Source organism: Myotis lucifugus, unplaced genomic scaffold (assembly GCF_000147115.1).
Source record: "Myotis lucifugus unplaced genomic scaffold, Myoluc2.0 scaffold_111, whole genome shotgun sequence".
Classification (NCBI taxonomy): domain Eukaryota; kingdom Metazoa; phylum Chordata; class Mammalia; order Chiroptera; family Vespertilionidae; genus Myotis; species Myotis lucifugus.
The window spans coordinates 3,403,471-3,428,643 of record NW_005871159.1 but is presented as its reverse complement, the minus strand read 5'-3'; the positions used below and the strand labels follow the sequence as shown (position 1 = coordinate 3,428,643).

The window sequence follows — 25,173 nt, the reverse complement described above, 5'->3', positions numbered from 1 at the left end:
TTAAGTTGAATCCAAAATTGACTGTATCAAAGTATTTTCTCACATAAGCTAGGAGACTTCCATACTAGATGGCCTGTGAATGGTTGTGCCTTAAATAAAAATATTATGCATATTATGAAGGAATTGGACTATTTGACCAATAAAATTTTTAAAAATCCTGCCATTGTAAGAGTACAGGAAATTTTTAAAGGAAACAAAAGAAATAGCCACTAAACATAACTTATGGACCTTATTTTGATTTTAATATACAGTAATATATTTGACACATATACAACTATTGATTGAATATTACAGGATATTAAAAATCATTGTTAATTTTTTAGTTATGTGTGATATTGTGGTTATTTTAATAATAAATCTAATGATTTAGAAATATAAAGAGTTAAGTATTAAATGATACAGTATATGGGGTTGTTTCGAATTTTCACAAGCTAGGGAGAGTGGGTGGGCATCTAGATGACACAAGATTGGCTTGTGTGATAATGATTGTAGCTGGGTGATGGATACAAAGAGGATCTTTGTACTTTCATTTTGTACATGCTAGAAATTTTTATAATAAAAGGATAAAAACGATAATATTAGAATGTAATGTAATTAAAATTAAGATATAACCACAAAAGTGGAGAGGAGCAGATTATAACAAGCTGCCTGTTAAAGATTTAGGCATGCACTCAGCCATGATTGTGTTGAGCACCTTGAAGGGCCAGGTTCTGTGCTTGGTTCTGGGGATACACGGATGAACCAGACAGACAAGGTCCCTGTCCTCAGGAAGCTTACATTCCAGTCAGGACGCAGACAAGTGAATAGGTGATTAAAAGGAGGCATGGGGGCATCTAGAAGGACATCCAAGCATTTACAGCAAGAATGTCAAACTCGCGGGCCACAGGCCACATGTGGCCCACAACGAATATTTTTGCACCCCAGTCAATATAACGGTATGTAAGAAACGTTTTAATAAAAATTTCATAACTTTAATTTTTATGATAATCCTGTTATACATAATCCTATATAATAAAAGCCTAATATGCTAAGTGTCCAACCGTTTGTTCAATGGTTCGACCATACGCTTTGATGTGCACTGACCACCAGAGGGCAGATGCTCCAACTGGTAGTTTAGCTTGCTGGTGGGTTCGGCCGATCGATACTGGCCCTGATTGTGCACTGGTGGGGTCTCTCGGCCTGGCTTGCGCCCCCTCGAACTCCGGGACCCCACGGGAGATGTCGGAGAGCCGGTTTCAGCCCGATCCCCACAGGCCAGGCCGAGGGACCTCACTGGTGCACAAATCTGTGCACTGGGCCTCTAGTTATTAAAAAACAACAACATTCGCTAATGACTGATTACTATAATCATGTTGCATTCATTTCCCTTACCCGCCTTACATGCAGTGGTACCATTTCTCTCCACTAATACTAGCAACAAATATTCTAGCAGCCGATTGCCACATCATTAGTCTTGTACTGACTTGTTTGGTGTGTGCAACAGGAAATATCTCGCTTTTGGAGAACAAGAAAAATAAGTTTTTTTGTGTTACGCTTATTAATTTGTGCAGTTATTCAGTGTCTGGTAAGTTAATGTTCAAGAAAAAATATTAATTTTTCTTAAAATGTTCTATTATTTTATGTTAATGATGAGTCATTTATTTCAGCCCTTTGTATTCAGCATGTCTCTATGGAAATAAACCTACGTTTCTATGAAAATGGAAGCTTTTGTTTTTTTGTGACCCACATAAACTTAAACCTTGTTTATTTGACCTGAGTCAGCCTTTGAGTTTGACATGCTTGATTTACAGTGTCAAAATGCCAGGTTCTGCATGGAAAATTGGTAGGTTTCTGTGGCATCTGTTGAGCTCTGCCCTCTAGGGTGTCAATGAGAAAAATACTTTTCTCTCAGTCTACATCAGAGTGACTCAGCAACTCTGAGGGTTTTCAGGAGAGGGAGGCATGGATGAACAAAAGAAATTTTGTCCCACAAATCAGAACAGTAAAGGAGGGCTTCAGGTGAGGTGAGACCGGAGCTTTAATGTGCTCCCTTTAGCCTCATAACAACATGTTTACCTGAGCCAGGATTATACTTTCTTCACTGGTTCATGAAGACATGGGGACTTGAGCCTGGCTTTTTCTTAATTTCATCAGTGAAACTACAAATAGTGCCATGCAGCTTTTTATTTTCTCTCCATAAATCCACCCCGACTTCAGCTCTGGGGTTCAGGGGTGTGTTCAGAGCCTGTGGGCAGGATGAGTTCAGCACAGGAGGGTGACTAGGAGGTGATGTTGAGAACATCTCAGGCTTCCTCTACTCCATCCCAGCTTTACTGAAGGGGGTGCGGGGTAAGGATCTTGGTCAGCATTCCTGGGTTCTGTGCTCCCAAAGGTAGATCTTTACAATCATTTTCATCTCCGTTAGCCTCACAAGCAACATCACACCAGCCAATGCCATCCTACCTTGGCCACCCTCCCTTGATGACCATCCTCCATCCTTTATGTTTGTCTTGCACTGGAAGCTTTATAAATTCCTGCACACATAACTCACTATCTATCAGGTCTTCCCCTATGGAATTATGTAGATCCACAATAGACTGTTCCACTGATCAAGCTAAAGACCAAAACTTTTATCATAAAATACCCCTTTTAAACTATAAAATAAAATGAAATGAGGTAATTGTCACCTTGGTGACAGCATCTTAGATGGTTATGGGCCCATGGATATCCCACGCTGGGAGACACACAATTTCCTGGCCTGTCTCATATGGAGAGAAAGGCTTTCCTGAGATATCAAAACTCCATAACTACAAGAACTTCCCAGTCCCTTCCCTCTGGTAACACTCCCCTCCCAAATCATGACCTGACCATTGACAGAGGTAAAAGCAGGTGGAGGTGAAAGGAACCTCCAAGTGTGAGCAGTTAAGTGCTGCAAGCCATGCTCTGTCCTCTTTTTAAAATATCTTTATTGTTGAAAGTATTACAGATGTTTTCTCCTACCCCCTCTCCACCCCCCACCCATAACCTGCTCCACCCTGTTCCTGCCCACTCCCTAGGCCTTCCCTGCATTATTGTTTGTCCATGGGCTAAGCATATATAAATTCTTTGGTCAAACTCTTCCAGCTCCCCACACCCTCCACTTTCCTCTGAAATACATCCGTCTATTGCATGTTTCAGTGTCTCTGGATCTGTTTTGTTCATCAATTTATTTTGTTCATTAGATTCGACACGATCATGTGATACTTGTCTTTCTCTGACTGGCTTATTTTGCTTCATGTTCTGTTCTTGATGGCTCTAATCTGAATTTCCAAATGGCATAATTGTACTCCTCTGTGTACCATGCCAAACTCAGGAATCTTACCTCCTCCATAAGATGTACCAGACAGAGGTCATTTAAGGTTAAAAGTTCTGTAATGCTAAGGAATGAATCACAAGAACTCCTTTACTCTTTCTGATTCTAGTTTGAAGAGCAATTTTTGAAAAGTCCAGAAGACTTGGAAAAATTAAGAAATGGTAAGACAATGTATCTAAATTCCTCTGATGAGGGAATAAATGCAATAGTGAGGTTTGAACACTCCCGTGGTCGGCAAACTGTGGCTCATGAACCACATGCCGCTCTTTGACCCCTTCAGTGTGGCTCTTCCTAAGCCTTAGGAGTACCTTAATTAAGTTAATAACAATGTGCCTACCTATATAGTTTAAGTTTAAAAAATTGGCTCTTAAAAGAAATTTAAATCGTTGTACTGTTCACATTTGGCTCTGTTGACTAATGAGTTTGCTGACCACTGCACTAGGCAATGCCTATGAGTGTGTATGATGGGAGCTGGAGGGTGGGTGAAAGAGGAAGAAAAGTAGTTCAAGTGTAAGGGTGGGGCTCCTTGAGCAGGTCTCATCACTCACTCAGGGCTAGGAAAGGCTACAACTCAGAATATTCACCAGGGAATCATCCCTTGTGACCTGGAATGCCCACTCCTTGCTTCTCCTCCTTTCTACACCCGCTGTGAGGAGTTGTGTCTGCTCAGGACCCCACCTATCCACTGACACTCAAACACATGCATCAGGGTGAAGAGAGTAGAAATAGGCCCAGCAGTACCTTGAATTATCTCTATGGTTTGTTGCAACGTAACGTCTTAGCGATATTGCAGATGTTGAAATCAGGGAAAGAGGTCCCTACGTAAAAATCTCTCTCAAAACCTGCCTTAAATGCCATGAACACCATAAGAGTTACTGTGGGAACTTCCCATTTGAAATGCCATCAGGCTGGCAGCCTGCTGCAGCCTCTCTTCAGCTTCTTTCAAAAATATCCACAAAGATAAATCAATCACAAAAAATACAGGCAGCTACCAAGTATCTGATGGAAATAAAAAGGTAAATAAAATAGTGAGTTAAAAAATAAAAAGTAGACCGATAAGAGAAAGGACTGTAAAAAACTAAAAACAAAATGCCATTTTGTTCAAGTATTACCTGATAATTTCAACAAACTTGTTTTCATCTCAAAAGACTGTGATCCATTAGACATTTCACTCTACTTTTTCTTTCTTCTTTCAAAAGATGGGTCTTTGATGTTCCAGCAAGTGCCCATGGTGGAAATCGACGGGATGAAGCTGGCACAGACCAGAGCCATTCTCAACTACATTGCCGCCAAATACAACCTGTATGGGACAGACATAAAGGAGAGAGCCCTGTAGGTGTTTCTTCTGTTTTTTAATAAATAATAACAATTTAGATTCTTCCTTGAATGATCAGGATTGTGTTGGGGATCATGACCAACAGCAGCATGAGCCTTGGAGGTCCAGGCCAGCAGGGAGCATGAGGAGGAGGGATTCCACTTGAAGTGGAATCAAGCAGTGGGATTAGAAAGGAAGACTCAGTCCACAGAGGTAGCACAGGGAGTGACAGGCTTTTTCAAACACTGGTGAACCATGAAGCCAGGAGGATGGTGGAGTCAGGACTCCAGGTGCTCAGGCCTTTAAAGAAAAGACTGGGAAGGAAAGGACACAAAGGGGCTCATTCTCAAGTTCCAGAAATTACAGGAATAGTTACCAGGAACCTAACTCACCAGCCCGTTGTATGGACTCGACTCTTTTTTTTTTTTTTTCGATGCAAAAGCATAAGAATCTGTATTTCAAGCTATCTTGAGCTCCCATCCACCAGACTCACCGACACATCGGCTAGCCAAGTGGCCAGGAGCTGGACTCGACTCTTGACAAGGGTTAGCAGAGGCAGGTTTTCAAGAGGCCTGGTTTACTTAGAACATTATTATTTTATTTTATTTTTTTACTGAAGCAGCCAGATTTATTCAAGGCAGCTACATCTGGGAGGGGTGGGGGTGTTCTCCTTCTTTTTGAGAGGGAACCACATGATTGAAACTAAAACTTGTAAGGAACTGGTACCACTTACTGGAAACGTTGAACATAGACTTATCCTATGTCAGCACCTCCACCTCTAGCTATGTGCCCAAGATAATAAACACTACATCCACACTAAACCTTGTACTGTGGCTTCATAGACCTCCTTGGGAGCCCTCAAGTGAAATCTGAAACTGGCTCCCATCTGGGAAGGGCAGAGAGAGACTGCAGAAAAAGGCCCTCCAGTCCTTATTGGTAGGTGGCAGGTTTAATAAACAAGGAAATTTGTTCATGACCACAAGACGAGTAGTTTTCTGAATCCACCATCCAGGATCTTAAAAGGTTATATAGAGGCCTCAACTGGCTCACATACCAAGTCCAGATGGTCTTATCACCACATTCCTATCCCAAGGCTGTGCCCTGGGGAAGGCATGTGGAGAGCACATTCCAAGCACAGGGGAGGGAGTGGGGAGCCTCCAATTGCCCAGGTCCAGCTTGTGGGTCAAATGACACTCACATCTTCTTGATGACCTTCCCCAACATGCACACAAATGTTCATAGCAGCATTGCTCACAATATTTAAAAAGTGAAGACAATAGAAATGTCCATCAACTGGTGAATGAATGAACAGAGTGCAATATTTATACAATGGAATGTAATTTCGCCATAGAGAGAACAAAATTCTGATGTAGGTGACAAGATAAATGAACTTTAAAAATAGTATACAAAATGAAAGGAACCACACACAAAAGGCTGTATATAAAATGATTACATTCATATGAAATGTCCAGACATTTAAATCCATATAAACAGAAAGTAGTGTGTGATCTCCTGTAGAAGGAGTTTTGGGGAGATAGAAAGTGACAGTCAAGAGCACAGAATTTCTTTTGGGCATAATAGGAAATGTTCTGGAATGAGAGAATGTGATGAGATTTCAGAATGTACTAAAAGCTACTGAATAGTACACTTTACATAAAGGGTGATATTTATGGTGTGTAAATATAGTATTTCAATAAAGCTGGCATATTTATAAGTATTGTAGAAAACCCAGTTTAGAACAAAACTCCTCTATAATATGCACTGGTTGGCACTACTAATATATAAAGGATCGCCCCCATTCAGGGGATGTTTTAGGTGGAGTCTTGAGCACTGCAAATGTGGCCAAAGTTTAGAAACAGCACATGAAGAGGGTTGGGAACTGTGTTCTTTGGGGACTGTTCTATGGGAACTCACTGGAAAAACTGCTAATATTGGGCATATAAATGGGCCTGGATGGTATAACAGGATGAGAGAGGGAGAGGGACATGACTGAGGTGTCTGTACCAGGGACTCTCTGCTGATTCCTCAGGTGGCAGGCCTTTAGCCTTATGGATCACATGAAGTTTGTGCCCAGAACCAACCACAGCAGAGATGGCAAACCCTAGGTAGCCTCTGCAGTGGGTACTTGCAATGACTCCACCATTTCTCTATGCCTGTGACTCTGGACACCTCACTGATGTTGGTCTGTCAGTATATTTGGTCATGGGCATAACAAAAATTTTAGATGTAGATAACCACCTTGATATGAAATGTTAAAGTTAAAAGAAAATCATAGCTTGAATGACTGGTATATAAAAATGCACCCAATGGAGGTGAATCACTTTGCCATCTCCCAATACCCCATTCTCTTACATTTTTAAACTATAACATGTAAGACAGGTGACAGTTGAAAATTGGGTCATTTTTGTCTTTCAGGATTGATATGTATTCAGAAGGTATTGCAGATTTGAATGAAATGACCATGCGTTTCCCACTATGCCCACCTGATGAACAAGACACCAAGATGACCCAGATCAGAGAGAGAACAACAAATCGTTATTTCCCAGCCTTTGAAAAGGTAAGTGGACTGGTCAGTGTTTGGGGAACTGAGACTAGAGGACAAAGAGAACTGGTGCCTGGGCAGTCCTGGGGATTTGACCTTCACTTCCAATGGGCCCTCCTGACTACTGATGGAGCACCCTGGCTCTCCATGGATGTTATCAAAATCAGCTGTGGGGAGGACATGTACCTGTTATACCCAAGTTATAATCTGTCAGCAAAAGTTCAGTTTACTAGGACCCGATTTAGAATTCTCTCTTTGATGGCATTTCATGGCCACAGTTAGAGCCACACTAGCGATTGGAGTAGATCCTGCAGAGCACCATGCAGGGGCTTTGCATCCAAGAGGAGCACAAGGGAAGCAACTCATTGGAAAATATGCTGACAACAGGCAACATGACCCCAACTGCCCACCAGGAGGATACGATAGTGTTTCTGTGATGGATGACATGTATCTAAACAGAGAGAAAGGCAGTGGGATGGAGAGGAAAAAACAGATAAAAAGATGTTAAGGAATAAATAATCTACACATTTTGTGGATATGTCTCTCAAACTTTTGAGGGAAGTCATACAAAACTAAGGAAATAAAGTTCCATCAATATACAGAATACATATATTAGATAATGCTTCTCTTTGAAGGTAAAAGGGAAATATTTCAGATTAAAACACCCTGAAATCATCTATACTAATAAAAGGGTAATATGCTAATTATACTGGAAGACCTTTGGGGAGACCTTCTGGACAAAACCATGATGGTGGGGTGGAGGCAGAAGCCATTAGGGGCGATCAGGCCAGGAGGGGAGGGCAGTTGGGTGTGATCAGGCTGGCAGGTGGGGTAGGGGTTAGGGAGATCAGGCCAGCAAGGGGGGACAGTTGGGAGTGAGAAGGCCGGCGGGGGAAAGCAGTTGGGGGTGAGCAGGCAGGCAGGCAGGTGAGCGGTTAGGAGTCAGCAGTCCCGAATTGCAAGAGGGATGTACAACTGTCCGATCGGTCCTAAACCGGCATTCGGACATCCCCCAAGGGGTCCCAGCTTGGAGAGGGTGCAGGCCGGGCTGAGGGACACCCCCACTCCATGCACAAATTTCATGCACTGGGCCACTAGTGCTAAATAAAAATCATGAACAACAACTACAAAAAGATTGTAAGGGATACATGAGGCTTACATAGAAATAAAAACATTAATACTGAGGAACTTATTTTTATTAAATATTAAATCATTCATTCACTCAAAAAATGTTAATTTGTTGCTTGTGTGTGAGGTTCTATACAAAGAGCAAAGAATTTGGTATTAATAAGAACATACTAGTACACTCTCCTGGTCCTTGTGATGCTAAGAGTTTAGGCACATTTCCCATGATGAAAACCTAAACAGACTTTGCAATTTAGGTATATCTATACTTTGAAAACAAAAGGTTCCATGAATAAAGAGCCCTATGATCACGTGAATGAATGCAAAATGCATATAACAATATAGCATTTGATATTTTATTGTAGTCATTAAGTACTTATCCATTCATATCTATCTATCTATCTATCTATCTATCTATCTATCTATCTATCTAGTCTGAACGGGTATTTGCCAAAATGTTATCTTTAGTCAGTTGTCCACATGTGTTTTTCCTCTATGATTTCCACATTGCTGCAATGATTTTAATAAGCATCACATATTTCTCCAATATTTAATTATAAAAAACAGAAACAGAAAAGTTGAAAGAGATATACAATAAACACATATATACTGACCACCTAGATTAAAAATTAACATTTTATAATTATGTTTGTTTAATCATATATCTCCCCATCCTCCCTGCTGTAATCAAACATTATTTTTTGATGCATTCAAAAGTAAGTTACAGGCAACTGCAGTCATCCATAGGCTGTTCACATGTGAATTGTAACAAATTCTCCTTATGTTATTGAGAGGCACAGGTGGCTTAGGAGTAAGAGACAATGTTGTAAGAGAAATGGTGAGTTCAAATTGGTCCAGGATTATTTCAGATCCTACATAGGTAGACCAGGAAATGAGACGAGCAGACAAGAGGAGAAATATAGACTCTGAAATAGTGTTCTTGGGATTGAGGAAGGATGTCATGAAGATGGAGTCTTTGCCCGAAGGAGAGAGAGAACAGCCTGGAGAGGCAAGTCCTGAAATCTCAGAGCTGCTGAGGCTTCCAGGCGTGTAGCACATAGAAACACAGTGCAGTCAGTGCAAGCCCTGGCCAGACCAACATGCACAGAGGGAGCCCAGTGATGTGGGAGTGGGAAAATGAGATGGTTGCCTGGGCTTCAGCCAAGGGGTGAGGAAGGAACGGCAAAGACCTGCTTCTCTCTGTCTCATTGAGTCAGGGGAGATGAATGTGGTCTGATGCTCTGCACCTGTCCAGTGAGACAGCACAGATGGGAAGCCGGGCTGGAGAGACCTGGGCAGGAGCAGGGGGACCCAGCCTGAGTGCACCTGTGTTCATAATCTGCTCCCTCCAATTCACCAGGTGTTGAAGAGCCATGGACAACACTACCTGGTTGGCAACAGGCTGAGCAAAGCTGACATTCACCTGGTTGAACTTATCTACTATGTTGAAGAGATTGACCCCAGCCTTCTGGCCAACTTCCCGCTGTTGAAGGTGACCCCTTTCACAGGCCTGGGGAGGGAACCCACATCTCCCATCTTGGAATCTAATATCTGGGTTCTTGGACTGGCCATGTAATGATTGCATCATTGTCCACGCCCCGCTGCCCCCAGGTCTCCAAAATTTGCTCGTAGGCCCTGGTCTGAGAAAGGAAAAGAATCTTGTTTTGCCAAGGAAATTGGGGGTGGATGCTGCCCCAAGGAGAATAGTTTGTCTTTCACAATGAGAGGGACCCAGGGCTCAGCGTCTCTGTGCTCAGCCCTGTTCCATGCAGTTTCTGTCCTCATTTCTCAGGGATTCCCTTCCTCCCCCGTGTGTCCTTCTCTCTCTTACCTGAGTCTGTGTGAGCAGATCTCCTTCCTCTGATTTCCTTCCCTCAGCTCCTGCTCCTTCTCTCAGACACTGTTTTCTCCCCAGAGCCCCTCCTCTCTCTCTCTCTCTCTCTCTCTCTCTCTCTCTCTCTCTCTCTCTCTTTCTCTCTCAACTGCTTTTGACTGTCCGCATGGTTGGCCTTCTATATTTTCTATCTTCAGTTCCAGCCCAGTTGTCCCACATATTCATTTCTCCAGTTTGGAGCCTTTACCTGTGTTGCTCTGACAGACACATTAGTCTTCCTTGTCTGCACAAGAGTGAGAATCCACAGGATTTCCATGTGGGAAGAAGACTGTGAACTGAATCCTGTCTCTGGGGAAAGTGCTATTGAGCTGTGTTTCCTTCCTCTTATCTTCTTGTCTTGCTGGGTGTCCCTTTCCCAGCCCCCTGCTGGTGCTGATGGAGGGGACTCCATTGGTCTGTCCTCAGATTCCCTGGCCTGTGTAATGAGGGGTGGTGTTGTGTCTCCATCTGAGGCTGTGCTTTGTGCATTGCAGGCCCTGAAAACCAGGATCAGCAACCTCCCTCCTGTGAAGAAGTTTCTGCAGCCAGGCAGTCAGAGGAAGCCTCCCGCAGACCCAAAAGCTTCAAAAGCAGCCAGGGAGCTTTTCAAGATTTAAATAAAGCAGGCATGGATTCCTAGCACATGCAGGAACTTATCCAACAGTGAAATGCTCTACCTTGGATTTTGTGAGAATAATAAGCTTTTGCAAGTAATCAAATAATAAACTACCATGAGCTGATTTAGTTACAATTTATTCTTGTTCATTAAGATCCAATATGAAATCAGATTTTCAGTCTCCTTCGATTGCATCTCTCTTGGAATTCAAAATGAAATAAAAAAATGGAACCATGGACTATGAGGTCTCTTTCATCTTTTCCAGTAATTGTCATGTGTCTGTCACAAAGCTCTTCAAAGTGTTGAGTGTCGAATTCATATCTGACATTCTCAGTTGTTCACAGGAAAACAGGTACCCCTCTTGGTAATGGCATAAGAAATTTTCTTTAAGAGCTGCTTTCCTTCTGGTAATAAAAATGTTTTTGTTATGAGTTTTGCTGTCGTGCAATACAACAGCGATATGCCTACTACGGACTCATTAGTGTCCTAGGGGATGGGGAAATGATGAACAAGACAGCAAACCCAAGCTCTGCTCTCTGGTGCCTTTCAGTCCATGACTCCCTGGCACATCAACGCTTTGCTACTTAATGTTCTGTGGAGCCCCTGGCTGGGCTTTCTCTCAGATCACTCAATGTTGCTCAGACCTGGACTTCCAAGGTACAGATTACATGTATAAATTATAGTTAATGAATGCATATAATATCTTTTTTTTTTCCTTTTTCTGGCCTGTCACTGGGCCAGAGTGGCTGGATTAGGAGTAATTTCTAACTTCAGCCACTCTCGGGGCTCAGAATGAACACCCTCCCAGAAAATCTGGGTTTTGGGCTTTGGCATATTGAGTTCTTCTCCCCACAAAGAGCTTCCTCATAGCGTGGGGAGGGAGCTGACAGACACACAGGGCTCCTTGACTGTAGCTTCACTTCCACCTCATCTGTAACCAAAATGGTTTTCCTAAAATGCACATTTGAGTATCACCACCTACTTTAAGTCCTTCAGTGAGTCCCATGACTGGGGATCCTTCCTCTATCCCTCTTCACCCTCTTCCTTTCCACGTGGCCATGCTTAGCTCCTCACCTCAGTTGCTTCCCAGGGTGAGTCGGGCTCTCCTCTGTACCTTCCCGCAGAGCCCTCTAACAAAGCTGAATGCCACTGTGCCTCCACACTCTCCTGAGAGGGTCTGGTGTGCGGGTATGGCCGGGCGGCATCGCTACTGCTCCATCACAAATGGCCATAACACCTTGCCCAACTCCACCCACAGCTTGATGACCTAAGGGTTTGAGTCTGGGCTTTGGGAATTCCTCAGGATTCCACACACGCTCTCCTCTGTCTGACATCTGTATTCATTCACTCATGTCTTCATGGATGTATTCATATCATTCAAGTGCAACATAGGGATCTTGCATGGATTCTGATGCAAATAAGTCCACTGTAAAGAAACCCTCACGAGACAATGGATGAAACTGGAATGCTGAATATTTAATGAAATTAAGGGATTATAATTTTTAGTGTAATGAGAGAATAGTATTATTATGCTTAGAAAGAGTCCTTACCTGTTAGAGATTGGCATACTCAATTTCTGATAGATGCGTGATAGGCTGTCTAGGATTTGCTTCAAAATAATCCCATGGTTGTGGGAGAAGTAGGTTCCCATATATTAATTTCTGTGTTTGCTATAACAAATTACTAAAACTGAGGGACTTAAAACAGCAGAATGTATTCTTCACACTTTTGGAAGCCAGAAGTTCAAAGTCAAAGTGTTGTCTGGGCTGCACTTCCTCCAGAGCTTTAGAGAACCCTTTCCTGTCTCCTTCAGCCTCTGGTGGCTTTTTGCTTTTCTTGGCTCATGGTCACATCACTCCAATCTCTGCCTCTGTCTTCACATGAACTCACCCTCTGTGTGTGTGTGTCTTCTCTTCTGTTGTAAAGACACTTGTCATTGGGTTTGGGGCCCACCTAGATAATCCAGGATGATGTCATCTCAGGTTCCCTTACTTAATTACACCTGCAAAGACCCTTTTTCTAAGTACGGTCACATTTACAGGTTCCAGGTATTTGGACATGGATCTGTCTTTTTAGGAGGTCACCACCATGACCTCCCCACAACAGGGTACAGATCAAAAACATTGTTGGCAATTCTGAAGCAGGGAGATGGGTGTGTTGGGCTTTCTCTACTTTCTACCATTCTCTCTATGGTTGTATTTGTTGGAAATTTTCCATTTAATAATTTAAAAAACTATGTTATTTATTGAGCTATTATGTGTCAGGTGCTGTGCCAGACAATTGGGGACATGACTGGAAACAAGATAAAAGCCCTACCTCCAATACTTCACAGAGTTTTGGGGAAACTGATATTAAACATATAAGGTCAATAATGCTGTAGTGGCTCAAAGTAGAGTATTCCAAACAGAACAAATGGCTCGTGCAAAGGCCCAGAGGCTAGCAAGCCTGATATGAGTGTGGCATAGAGGAAAAGGTGTACTGACCAGGTTACCAGGTTTAGCAGAGAAAATACAGTATGCCCAGTTTAATGTGAATTTCAGATAAACAATAAATAATTTTTTAGAATAAGTATGTCCCTTGTCTGAAATTCATATTTAATCAGGTGTCCTGTATTTTATCCAAAACCCAACAGAAAAAGCATTCCACCATCAGCTTGCCCTTTACTGACCTCAGCTCCCTTTGCTGCTCACAGAAGAGGTTTATTATTTGCCTTAGTCCTTGCATCCAATTCATGCAAACCTCACAGCAGGCTCTTCAAAAAGCCATGCCCACTGATTGGCTGAGAGAGTTTCACAATCTGAAAAGTTTTGTTTAATCTTTTATTTGCTGACCTTGAGAAGGAACATATTAACCAGTCGTTTCATGATCCGAGGATGACTTGTCATTTTTCTTCTTATTTGGCATTGAACCCATGGACCCTGAACATTGTGGGAGGGGATTTCCCTTATCTGGAAGCACCCCCTTTCAGAGAGGAGGAGTTATTCAACTGTAGAAACCATTGCTAAACACACGAGGAGGTGGCTGTGAGTTGCTGAGACAAGTGGGAGACAGACTTTAATAAGGTAAGTACTGGTTTTATAAACCTTCATATATGGCACCACATCCTCACAGTGAAGTCACCAAAACAATATATCAAAATGTGTCCTTAGTACAAGAAAATGTCTGTTTTATACTCACATGGTGCCTTCTTGGTGTGCTTAGGAACAGTTCGAGAGTTGTGCATTCTATTGCTGTTGGATGCATCTTTATGAAAATGTAAAATAGAAGAATTTAGAAAGCGAGGGCATGAGCATTGTGGTGTGAGAAAAAGTAATAATAGGAGAAAAAAAAATGATAGCATTTTAGGCAATCTGAGAATCTGACCAGTGCAAGGGAGTGTAGGTGTTTGTACTGAAGTTACTTTCTCTGTTGAAAGAGTCAACGTGCAGCCATTGTGAATGGTAATACTGTAATACTATCGAGGCTGTGAAAGTTCAAAATTAAATTTATCATGATAGGATGAAATCAGTCTGCATGTCAGGGGAACTAGATTGCACTCAGTCTCTGCTGTGATTAGCTAACTGAGAAGTCCTGAGCTCTCTCTGGGGCTCATGGCCAGTCTAGCAAATGGCTGGAACAGGGTTCTCAAGTGTGGTGCTGTTGGCGTGTTGGGCTGGGTAATACCTTTCTGAGGAGCTGTTCTGTTCATTGTTCTATTTTTTTTTTGCTTGTTTGTTGAAAAATATTAAAGAAATGTGCATTTAATTTGTTTCAAGGAATGTACTTGACCATAGTGTTAACATATATTTTCTCAAATTTTCAAGCTTTACACCTTTAAGAAGCAGCAATGAGCATTTCTTTACAAGTTTTACAAGAAATCATCACTTTATCGATTCAGTCACCACAGTTAAGATTAATATTCTCACTTTTTCCCTTCATCTCACTCTGCACTTGCAGGAAGAACACAGAGTGGGGTAGAGTTGCATCCTGGTGCTATTTACAGTCTGTGGAGTTGAATGAGAGGTGCAAATGGATAGAGAATTACTGCATTTTTGAAAACAACTTTATCTTGGAAAGATTACATAGATTTAACAGCCAACTGCAAAATCAACCATAAAGTATTCCCAACTAAATACACAAAATTTGTGTCTGTTAGGAGAACGTGGTTAATGAAAAAAGCTGGGTAACATGCAGAATGACTATGGGTGAATAAAATATTATTTGTTCTGGAACTCTGAGTCAAGAGATAGCTAGCTAGCTAGATAAATAGATTGACAAATAGACGATTGGCAGATGTAGACAATAGACAGATGATGGAGTATGGACAGATAGATGATGATGATAGATAGACAGACAGATAGTCTGTGACCCCTGAGGCCATGGAGCAGGCTTGGTTCCAGTGTTTAACCTTAGCAGGTTGTGACAAAGGAGGGGTGTGACCAAGTCAGGTTCTCATGTCTGCCCACCAGACTGTGACCAATGAGAGCAGGGACCAGTCCTGGTTCCTGTCTTTCTCAGCTGACTGGGACCCTGAGGGCAAGGAGCTGGTCTGGTAACTGTTTACCACATATGGCTCCCAGAGGGCTGGCACCAACTTCAGTCCTTCTGTGCCTTAAAGCAGCATATAATTAATTTTGGTTTTAGTCCAGTTTTATAAGTTAGTAACTGATAAATTTAGTCCTTTTGCATTTCTTGTGATAGTAAATCATTTGGATTTGATTTTGTTAAAAAAAAACAACAAAAACTCTGTGATGAGGACCACCCCGAGAGACTTAGCTCCTTTACTTTACTACGGAATTATCATAGGACGCATTCCTTTCAAGGAATATAAGCTTACTTCCTTATTTAGGTGAACTATAATGATGCTAGTTCCCAATTCACTCATAGTTTTTTAGGATATCAATGTAAAGCAAGGCATGCACATATTAATATTTCTTCTTGTCAAACCACTAAAAATCAGGGAACAAAAAGGTCCTTGTGAGTTCAATATTTTTCTCTTTCCCTCCTCTTTAACCATTAGCTGACTAATGGGTTCTGAATGGGAAAAATGAACAAAGGTCTCAGGAGGGAAGCACAAAGCCTGCCAAAGTGTTATGAAATCAGAAGACGAGTTCAAACTAGCCTAACACTAACAAAACATAGGAGAGTAGAGGTGGTGCTTTATCTGTTTAAACTTCAGTTTCCTTGTCTTTAAAATAGGATATTAGAAGCTGTTTCCTAGGGTCGTTGTAGAGGGTAGACACAGTAAGTAGATACAGTGGGGCCTTGACTTACGAGTTTAATTCATTCCAAGGCCCAGCTCCTTAATGAGCTCGTTAAGGAGCTCGTTAACTCAAATTACTCTATCAACTCAATGCAAAAAATCGGCTGAGAGACAGCTGGTATCTCAAAAAACTCGTTAGTCGGGACACTCGTAAGTCAAGGCCCCACTGTACTGAGAATCAGGAACAAAGGTGTGTGACCTCTGGCAAGTCGTTGACTATCTGGGGTTCTCATTTTCTGCTGACCAGGCAAAGTTTCATGATAACTTTTGGCCCAGTAATATCAGGACATTGGGTACCTCCTATTTGGAAGGGGAAGAAAGTTGCTTTTAAGGAGGAGCTTTATGATAAAACATTACATACGATAGAAATTATTTCTCTTTGTAACTTGATCCTCAATCAGTGGAGGAGGGAGCTTAGTGAGTGGATTTGAGTCACTAAGCTCTGCGAATTCTAGTCCATAGCAAACACCTGCCACATGCTAATGCTAAATTCTCCTCTTACTTCTGCTGAATCATTGCATCTCCATTTCCCACGATAAGAAAGTACAATAGACAAAACCTCCACTTATAAAACAGGTTGATTGCCCAGCCAGCATGGCTCAGTGGTTGAGCGTCAACCTAAGAACTAGGAGGTCACGGTTTGAACTAGGAGGTTGTGGGCTCAATCCCCAGTGTACGGCTTGCAGGAGGCCACCAATCAATTATTCTCTCTCATCATTGATGTTTCTACCTCTCTCTCCTCTCGCTTCCTCTCTGAGATCAATAAAAATATATTTTAAAAACTAACCAACAAAAAACCCAAAACAGGTTGTTTAAATATGTTTCCACAGTAGTCTTTACTTTCTAAAGCTTAGATTCATGAATATCATATCCACAATGTGTATATTAAAAACATTTTGGTATTAAAATTCAAGTCCACTCACTTTTTCAGAGATATATCCATTGGGTAAAGAGAAGTATGTCTTTTGTCTCAAACTCCACAACAACAAAATTTTTCAGGAGATTTAATGTTTTCTAAACAGCACTTGGGATTTACAAAGAAAATGCAACTATTTCTCCCTAAGTCCTGGCTTTGCGATTCATGCTTTTATTTTTTTTATATTTGTATTTTTGTAGAATTTCCACTAAGCCAGCCTTCCTGTGGTTCTGGATGGTGTCTGTTTTGTCTTTTAGTTGTGTTTTTGAAGTGGTTGTGCAAGGCAGCAATTTCAGGTGTATACCTATGCCGCCATATTGGTTTTTGCTATGGTTTTTTTTTTTAAAATGTATTTCTTTATTGGTTTCAGAGAGAAAGGGAGAAGGAGAGAGAGATAGAAACATCAATGATGAGAGAGAATCGTTGATCGGCTGCCTCCTGCACGCCCCCCACTGGGGACCGAGCCCGAAACCCAGGCATGTGCCCTTGGCGGGAATTGAACCTGGATTGACGCTCTATCCACTGAGCCAAGCCGGCCAGGGCTATGATTCATGCTTTTAATGGGTCCTGTGTGTTTCCATTCACGCAATGATAGACCTAGTTGTGTCCCTTGTTGGAGCCATTGAGTTTCATGCTCAGGTTCCTGGCTATGTCCAGTTGATATGTAGCCTGGGATAGACCAGACACAACCAAACTATCTCCTCCTCTTATAATAACCAAGCAAGTGTGCAGACCTGCACACACCTACACAAACAACAAACGTAACTGAAACTAAATCTCATGAAACAATGCTTACCTGTTGTTAATAGAATGCACCCTGGTATTTTCTATTGTTTTATTTCATTTTTTAAGTTGGTGGATACCACTTAACCTTGAGCAAGTTACTCTGGAAGCTTCAGTATCCCCATCTGTAAAAGGAGAATAATTACAGAATCCATCTCAGGTGATTTTTATAGGATTAAGTGAAGATAAATAGGTGAGAGAATGGGCACTGTATGATAGGCGTTGAACAAATGTTCATTCCATTCCATAGACTGTCAAGTTAATGCAGTAACTTTAATTTTCTAGCTTATAAAACACACCAAGTATAGGTAAAATGTAGAATTCCAAAGAAGGTAGGGAATTAGCACCGTGTGTTTATGGAAAGAATTCGGGTCTTTTGAGCTACAATTAAGTAAGTCTCTGCCCTAATTTCAGCTTTTGAACAAATGCAGCATAAACTCCAAGGTGCTGAGGACTGACTCTGCTCCCTCCGCCTCCCTGTCAGTGAAGTCCTCTGGTTTCAAGCTACCTCACAGGCTCCCAGGGCCCACACCTGGGTGGTTTTCGGCCCTGCCCTTTTTTAGCTCATTTTTAGATTTCAATTTCCATCACTAGCTGGAGTATGACTGTGAACATGTCATTTAACCTCTGTGCCTTGGTTTCATGAGCTGAATAATGTGTATAATAACTAATTCATAGGGCTGTTATGAGGATTAAAGATATAATGTGTCCAAAGGGCCAGAATCATTAGGAGATTTTCAATAGTCATTACTTTTCTAATCCTTCCCCTCCCTGTAACACCCACAAATACATCTTTACCACACACTTTCCCCTATTGCCTGCCAAGTCAATCAGATTTTACCCACTAGAGACATAACAATGGTTTGGAGCTATTTTTCAAGTGTGGCTATTGATGGGTGAGAAATCAGACCAAGAAGATGTTCCAGGGACTCTTCCAACTCTGCCACGAATAGGGCAGATACTCCCTCAGCATTGTTGGTGTTCTTTAACCACACATCATAAAGTGAATGTTTGTGTTTCATTCATTCATTCATTCATTCATTCATGTTTAGAGAATTCAGGAGACTGAGTCATGGCTGGGAAGCCCAAGCTTCACTACTTCAATGCACGAGGCAGAATGGAGTCCATCCGGTGGCTCCTGGCTGCAGCTGGAGTTGAGGTGGGTTCTGAGTTCTGTCATCTTAAGTTGGATCTAACATTGACTGTAATGAGGAACCGGGCTGGAGAGGGTCTGCCTCTGGGCACCGGTGTAGTGTGTGGGTTCTTGACTTGGTGTAGGAAAGGTTTCACAACAGGAGTTCAGGTGATTTTGAGAGTACTGTAAATTTGTTTGCTTATTCATTTAACCTTTTAAAAGATGGGGCAGTGAAGCAAAGGAAGGACTTAGGGTAGAAGAAGCAACAGGAGAGAGGCTAGGCTCCCGAGGAAAGAAGTGAGCCAAGGCGGGGCTGCTGTTAGCTCACTGGGAAGTAAAGGTCACAGTGAAGAGAAGTGAGCCAAGGCGGGGATGGTTTTAGCTCACTGGGAAGTCAGAGAAAAGGGGGCCTTGGAGACAGGATGAGGCCGTGAGCCTGCTGCTCTCCTGGTTGCAAGTCTCACGGAGACCCTTAGAGTTTCAGAGGAAGTAAAAAGTTCATGCCCAAGAAGGGGCATGGGTGTGCTCTAGAATGAGCCTGCACTTGTCTTTGTCCTGAGGGCTTCTTATCTATTTTTTTTTTTTCCTGTGGAGGAGAATCTTAGGGGAGGGCTTCATAGAATATTCATCAGCTTTCCAGTTGTGTTTTTAATATGCTGATGCATCCAAATAAGTGTATAGGGACTTCGGGATTATTCTTTGGTCTGCTTTACTATTTTACTTTTATCTTGGGTCTGTCTGGTTCTAATGGGGTTTTTGTTATTTGTTCCCATGACTTCAACTGTCCTTGGGTTTGGCTGGTACAAATGGCATTAATTGGGTCTCTGTGTTCTATCTCCCCAACCAGGTGACTTAAGCTACATATTCTCTGGTTAGAGAGAAGTATTAACCATTTGCTCCCAAGTGTCGTTGGTTAGGGAAGATAAGGTCTTGTGTTTCACTAGCTGTCCATAAGTTGTTCAAGTTGTTTGGCCTGGTTTAATGTTTTTGTCTCAGTTTCCCTATTCCACTTGCCCAGGAATTTTCCTAGCTGCTTACTGTCCTGCCACACTTTCTCAGTAAGCTATAAGCCTTTTTTAGCTTCTGATAAGTTTTTCATTAAAACGAAAACTGCCAGTTATTAAGAGATGAACAGATTCAACCTAATGTATTATTAAAATTTCCTCTCACCTGGCCGGTTGATCATGGTTAGAGCAATGGCCCTCAAATTGAAAGATCACTGTTTGGATTCCTGGTCAAGGGCACATACCTGGGCTGGCAGTTCTATCCCCACCCAGGTCAGTGAGGGTGAGGGAGGCAACCAGTCGATATGTCTCTCTCACATAAATGTTTCTCTTTCTCTCTCTCTTTCTATCAATCTATCAATCTATCTATCTATCTATCTATCTATCTCTGTCTCTATCTCTCTTTCTGTCTCACTCCTCCTCCTCCTCCTCCTCCTCCTCCTCCTCCTCCTCCTCCTCTCTCCCTCCCTCCCTCACTCCCTCCCTTCCACTCTCTCTATAAAGAAAAAAAAAAGTAATGGAAAAATATCCTTGGGTGTGGATTAACAACAACAACAACAACAACAAATTCTTCTCATTAAGGAACATAAACAATTAAAATAACTTTAAGAAACTAATCACAATGTGTGGGCCTTATTTAGATTTGAATTTAAACACACTGTAATATTTCATTTGTAACATTTATGCAACATTAAAAACATGAACATTGATTGAACATTGGATGATATTAAAGAATTATTGTCGATGTTTTAAGTGTGATCATGTATTGTGGTTATTTTCAAAATAATTCTTATGTTTTAGAGGAACAGATTGAAGTATTTAATAGTGAAATATATTATGTCTAGAATTGGCTTCAAATTATTACAAGAGCGGGAGAGTGGGTGGGCATAAACACGACAGGGTTGGATTCAGTTGGTAATTATTGAAGCTGGGTGATGGGTACAGGAGGATACTTTTATGTTTATTTTTAGGCATGCTAGAAATTTCCATAATAAAGAGATAAAAATAAAATACTATTAGAAAATAAATGTAATTTAAGTTAAAGCCTAAACCAGAAATATGGGGAGAAGCAGACTGTAAGAAAATGTGTGTTAAAAGATTTAATACACCCACTCAGCAACAATTTTGTTAAGCACCTTTCAGTAGCAGCTTCTGTGCTAGGTTCTGGGGATACACAGATGAACAGGACAGACAAGGTCCCTGCCCTCAGGAAGCTTACAGTCCAGTCAGGATGCAGACAAGTAAACAGGTGATTAAAAGAAGAATGGGAGCATCTAGGAGCAGAGCCAAGCACTTACAGTGTCAAAATACCAGATTCCCTGTGGAAAACTCATTTCTGTGGCACTGTGTTGAGCTACACCCTCTAGAGGTGTCAATGAGAAACACACCTATCAGTCCAGATCAGAGAGCCCCAGCATCTCTGTGGACGCAGGTTTTCTTGGGGAGGGAGTAATGGATTAATTCAGGGATCTGGTTCATCAGGTCAGAACCAAAAAGAGGGTTTCAGGTGAGATAGTGTTGGGTGACAGGAGCTTCCCTTCCAGTGCTCCCTTCTAGTGTTATCCCTCTGTAATAATGTGTACTTGAGCCTTGGCTTACACTTTCTTGAATGTTTCGTGAATGCATAGGAGTTGAGCTTGGTCCTTTCTCTATTTCATAACGAAAAAAGTGCTCAGAAATGCAAATAGTGCCATGCAGCTTTTTTTCTATATATACTAGAGGCCTGGTGCACAAAATTTGTGCACAGGAGAGGGGGTCCCCTCAGCCCAGCCTGCACCCTCTCCAATCTGGGATGCCTCAGGGGATGTCCGAGTGCCAGTTTAGACCCGATTCCGGGGATCGGGCCTAAATAAGCAGTCAGACATCCCTCTCACAATCCTGGACCGCTGGCTCCTAATCTCTCAACTGCCTGCCAGCCTGGTCGCCCCTAACTGCCCCTTCCTTTGCTGGCCTGATGAATCTTCACTGCCTCTGTGTGCCGGCCTGGCTGCCCATAACTGTCCCCTGCTGCCAGCCAGGTAACCCCCAAGTGCCCCCTGCCTCCCGGCCTGGTCACTCCTAACAGCCTCCCCCCTGCCACTCCCCCCCCCCCGCCCCCCGCCGGCCAGGTCACCCCTTACTGACCCCTGCTGACCTGGTCGCCTCTAAATGCCCCTGTCCCCACTGGCGTGGTCGCCCCACACAACCTGCTTATTCAGTCATTTGGTCATCCCTCAGTAACCCCCCTGCCAGCCTGGCCATAGGCAGCCATCTTGTGAGGGCATGAGGTTTAATTTGCATATTACCTCTTTATTATATAGGATAGAAGCAGCCCAACATTTTTGCTGTAGTCCAGACTTCAGCTTTGAGGTTCAGCACAGGAGGTGAGCAGCAGGTGATTCTGAGAGCATCCCAGGCTTCCTCTCCTCTATCTGAGCTTGACTGAAGAGGGTGTGGGGCAAGGAATGTAGGTCAACAACAGAGTGTATTTCACCAAGGTTAGATTGCTTTAAATTTAAAAAATAAAGGGAGAGGATGGTTAATATGAAAAGCAGCCATCTTTAAAACCTAATGACAACTTGTATCTATTGAGCACCTACTGTGCACCTGGTACTGTTCAAAGGCCTTTGCATAACTAACTGAATTTATTCCCATCAACCTATAGCACAGGTACCATATCTATACACATTTTATAAATGAGAATATAGATACGGAAAGAGTTAGTAATGTGCTCAAGTTCAAGAAAACAGTACATGAAAGAGGTGATATTCACATCCAGGAATCATATAAAAAACTAAAGTTGTTGTTTTTTGGTTAAAATTTAAAAACTAATTTGGGGGCCCCTTTTCCTTTCTTTAATTGGGAATTCTACCTTAGTGTGTGTCAGACATTTCAAAAGAGGACATTATGAGTAGAAAGAGTTCATGTCATAAATGAAAGAACAGAAGAAATCTCCAGAAAAAAAACTAAATTAAATGGGAGCAAGCAAACTACTAGATATAGAGTTCAAAACAATGGTTATGAGATTGCTCAAGTATCTTAATGAGGGCTTCAGGGGACTTGGTGAGACTTTCAAGGATCTTAATGAGAATTTCAAGGAAATAAGTGAGAACATCAACTACCTGAATAAGGACCAGTCAAAAATTAAGCATACACTAACTGAAATAAAGAATAATTTACAATAGTAGAGCTGAGGATTCCAAGAGTCAAATCAACAATTTGGAATATGAGGAAGCAACAAAGCACTCAATTAGAAGAGAAAAAAAAAAGAATAAAATAATATGAAGATAGTTTAGGAGCCACTAGGACAACTTCAAGCATACCAACATTCATACTATTGGGGTGCCAGAAGAAGAAGAGAGAGAGCAAGATATTGAAAACCTATCTGAAGAAATAATGAAAGAAAACTTCCCACTACCTGGTGAAAGAAATAGACTTACAAGTCCAGGAAGTGCAGAGAGTCCCAAACAGGCCCACACCAAGATACATCATAATTAAAATGCCAAGGGTTAAAGATAAAGAGAGAATTTTCAAAGCAGCATGAGAAAAGCAGTTAGATACCTACAAGAGAGCGCCCATATGACTGTCAGCTGATTTCTCAACAGAAAGTTTGCAGGCCAGAAGGGAATGGCAAGAAATATTCAAAGTAATGCAAACAAGAACTCACAACCAAGATTACTCTACCCAGCAAAGCTATCATTTAGAATTGAAGGTCAGATAAAGAGCTTCACAGCATTACATGAAATATTGAAAGGTATTCTTTAAGATGAGGAAGAGGAGGAGGAGGAGGAAGAGGAGGAGGAAGAGGAGAACGAGGAGGAGGAGAAGGAGGAGGAGGAGGAGGGGGAGGAGGAGGAAGAAGAAGAAGAAGGCAGTAAATACATATGTATCAATAATTGTATCTAAAAATTAAAATAAACAAGGAATCTAATGAGCAAAATAAATCATGAAAAAAATAAAACCAGAGGAATGGAAACAGGGAATAGACTGACAAATCTCAGAGGTAAGGGGGGAGGGAGGGGAAAGATTAACCAAAGATCTTTAAAAAACCCTACTAAGATCTTATATGCATACTAGGGGCCTGGTGCATGAAGATTCGTGCACTGGGTGGGAGCGTAGGGGGGTGGGGTCCCTCAGCCCGACCTACACTCTCTCCAATCTGGGAGCCCTCTGGGGAATCCTCTCCAATCTGGGAGTTTCTGTCTGTCTTTGTAATCATATGAGCAAATTGTCTGAGACCCCCAACCCAGTTTGGTTTATTGCTCACAGAATAATAGAGGCATTTTTTTTTCTTAGTTCCATTGGTAGAGATTTCCTGGAAGTTTTAGGATATCTTCCCTTTAATTTTTTCTAGACACTCTGATTTTACTTATGTCTCTCACCTTTGCTTTCCCTCCATCCCCAACCGCAATAGTGCTCCAGGCTCACTTTGCTGTAGTGTCTAGGAGAGCCATCTGCCACCAGAACTATGTTTCCCAGCATTCCTGGTGCTCCCTGCACTCTGGGCTTCCACTTCCGGTCCTAGGGCTGCCACTAAAACTACTATTCCCAGAATTCCTGGTGTTCCCCATGCTCTGGGTTTTTTCCGATTGAGGGAGCCACATCCCCCCAAGCCTCTGGCTCTCCTGCTCTGCTCTCCATCTGGTGACCAAGGGAGCCGCGTCCCCTCAAGGGAGCGACCGAGGGAGTGACCGAGGGAGCCACGTCCCTCCAAGCTGCTGGCTCTCCCACTCTGCTCTATGTATGCAAATTACCCGCCATCTTTGTTGGGTTAATTTGCATATCCACTCCTCATTGGCTAGTGGGCATGGCTTGGGCATAGCAGAGGGATGCTAATTTGCATGTTTCTCTTTTATTATATAGGACTAGAGGCCCGGTGCACAAAAATTTTTGCACTTGGGGGAGGGGGAGGGGGAGTCCCCCAGCCCAGCCTGTGCCCTCTCGCAGTCTGGGACCCCTCGGGAGATAACGACCTGCTGGCTTAGGCCTGCTCCCGGGTGGCAGAGGGCAGGCCCAATTCCTAAGTGCAGCCCCTGGTCAGGCTCAGAGCAGGGCCGATTGGGGAGTTGGGGCGCTGCCCCATCATGCACAGAGCAGAGAGGATCGGGAGGTTGGGATGCCACCCCTAGTCACGCTCAGGGTAGGGCCGATTGGGGGTTTGGGGCACTGCCCCCTGTCACACTCAAGGCAGGGTCAATGGGGAGGTTGCGGCGCCACCCCCTGTCACGCACAGAGCAGGGCCAATCAGGGGTTGAGGAGCTCCCCCCTGTCATGCACAGAGCAGGGCCCATCAGGGGTTGAGGAGCTCCCCG

General features: G+C 42.6%; 2 protein-coding genes across 5 annotated transcripts in view; both read left to right on the top strand.

Moving 5' to 3' along the window:
- Positions 1 to 11,040, top strand: part of LOC102438019 (glutathione S-transferase A1) — a 38,093-nt gene extending 27,053 nt beyond the window's left edge. For 2 of the 4 annotated variants that reach the window (XM_023757692.1, XM_023757693.1), the window contains 5 exons: positions 3,441 to 3,492; positions 4,531 to 4,663; positions 7,062 to 7,203; positions 9,674 to 9,805; positions 10,681 to 11,040. In XM_023757692.1, coding sequence (XP_023613460.1) covers positions 4,542 to 4,663; positions 7,062 to 7,203; positions 9,674 to 9,805; positions 10,681 to 10,803 — 519 coding nt within the window. In that variant the 5' untranslated portion in view covers positions 3,441 to 3,492; positions 4,531 to 4,541 and the 3' untranslated portion in view covers positions 10,804 to 11,040. The remainder of the gene's footprint in view (positions 1 to 3,440; positions 3,493 to 4,530; positions 4,664 to 7,061; positions 7,204 to 9,673; positions 9,806 to 10,680) is intronic. The other 2 variants (XM_023757691.1, XM_023757694.1) reach the window with 1 other exon arrangement.
- Positions 11,041 to 13,777: 2,737 nt separating this feature from the next.
- The window catches only part of LOC102430427 (glutathione S-transferase A2), a 19,841-nt gene continuing 8,445 nt past the window's right edge, over positions 13,778 to 25,173 (top strand). The window contains exons 1-2 of the mRNA XM_006093235.3: positions 13,778 to 13,864; positions 18,796 to 18,902. Coding sequence (XP_006093297.1) covers positions 18,816 to 18,902 — 87 coding nt within the window. The 5' untranslated portion in view covers positions 13,778 to 13,864; positions 18,796 to 18,815. The remainder of the gene's footprint in view (positions 13,865 to 18,795; positions 18,903 to 25,173) is intronic.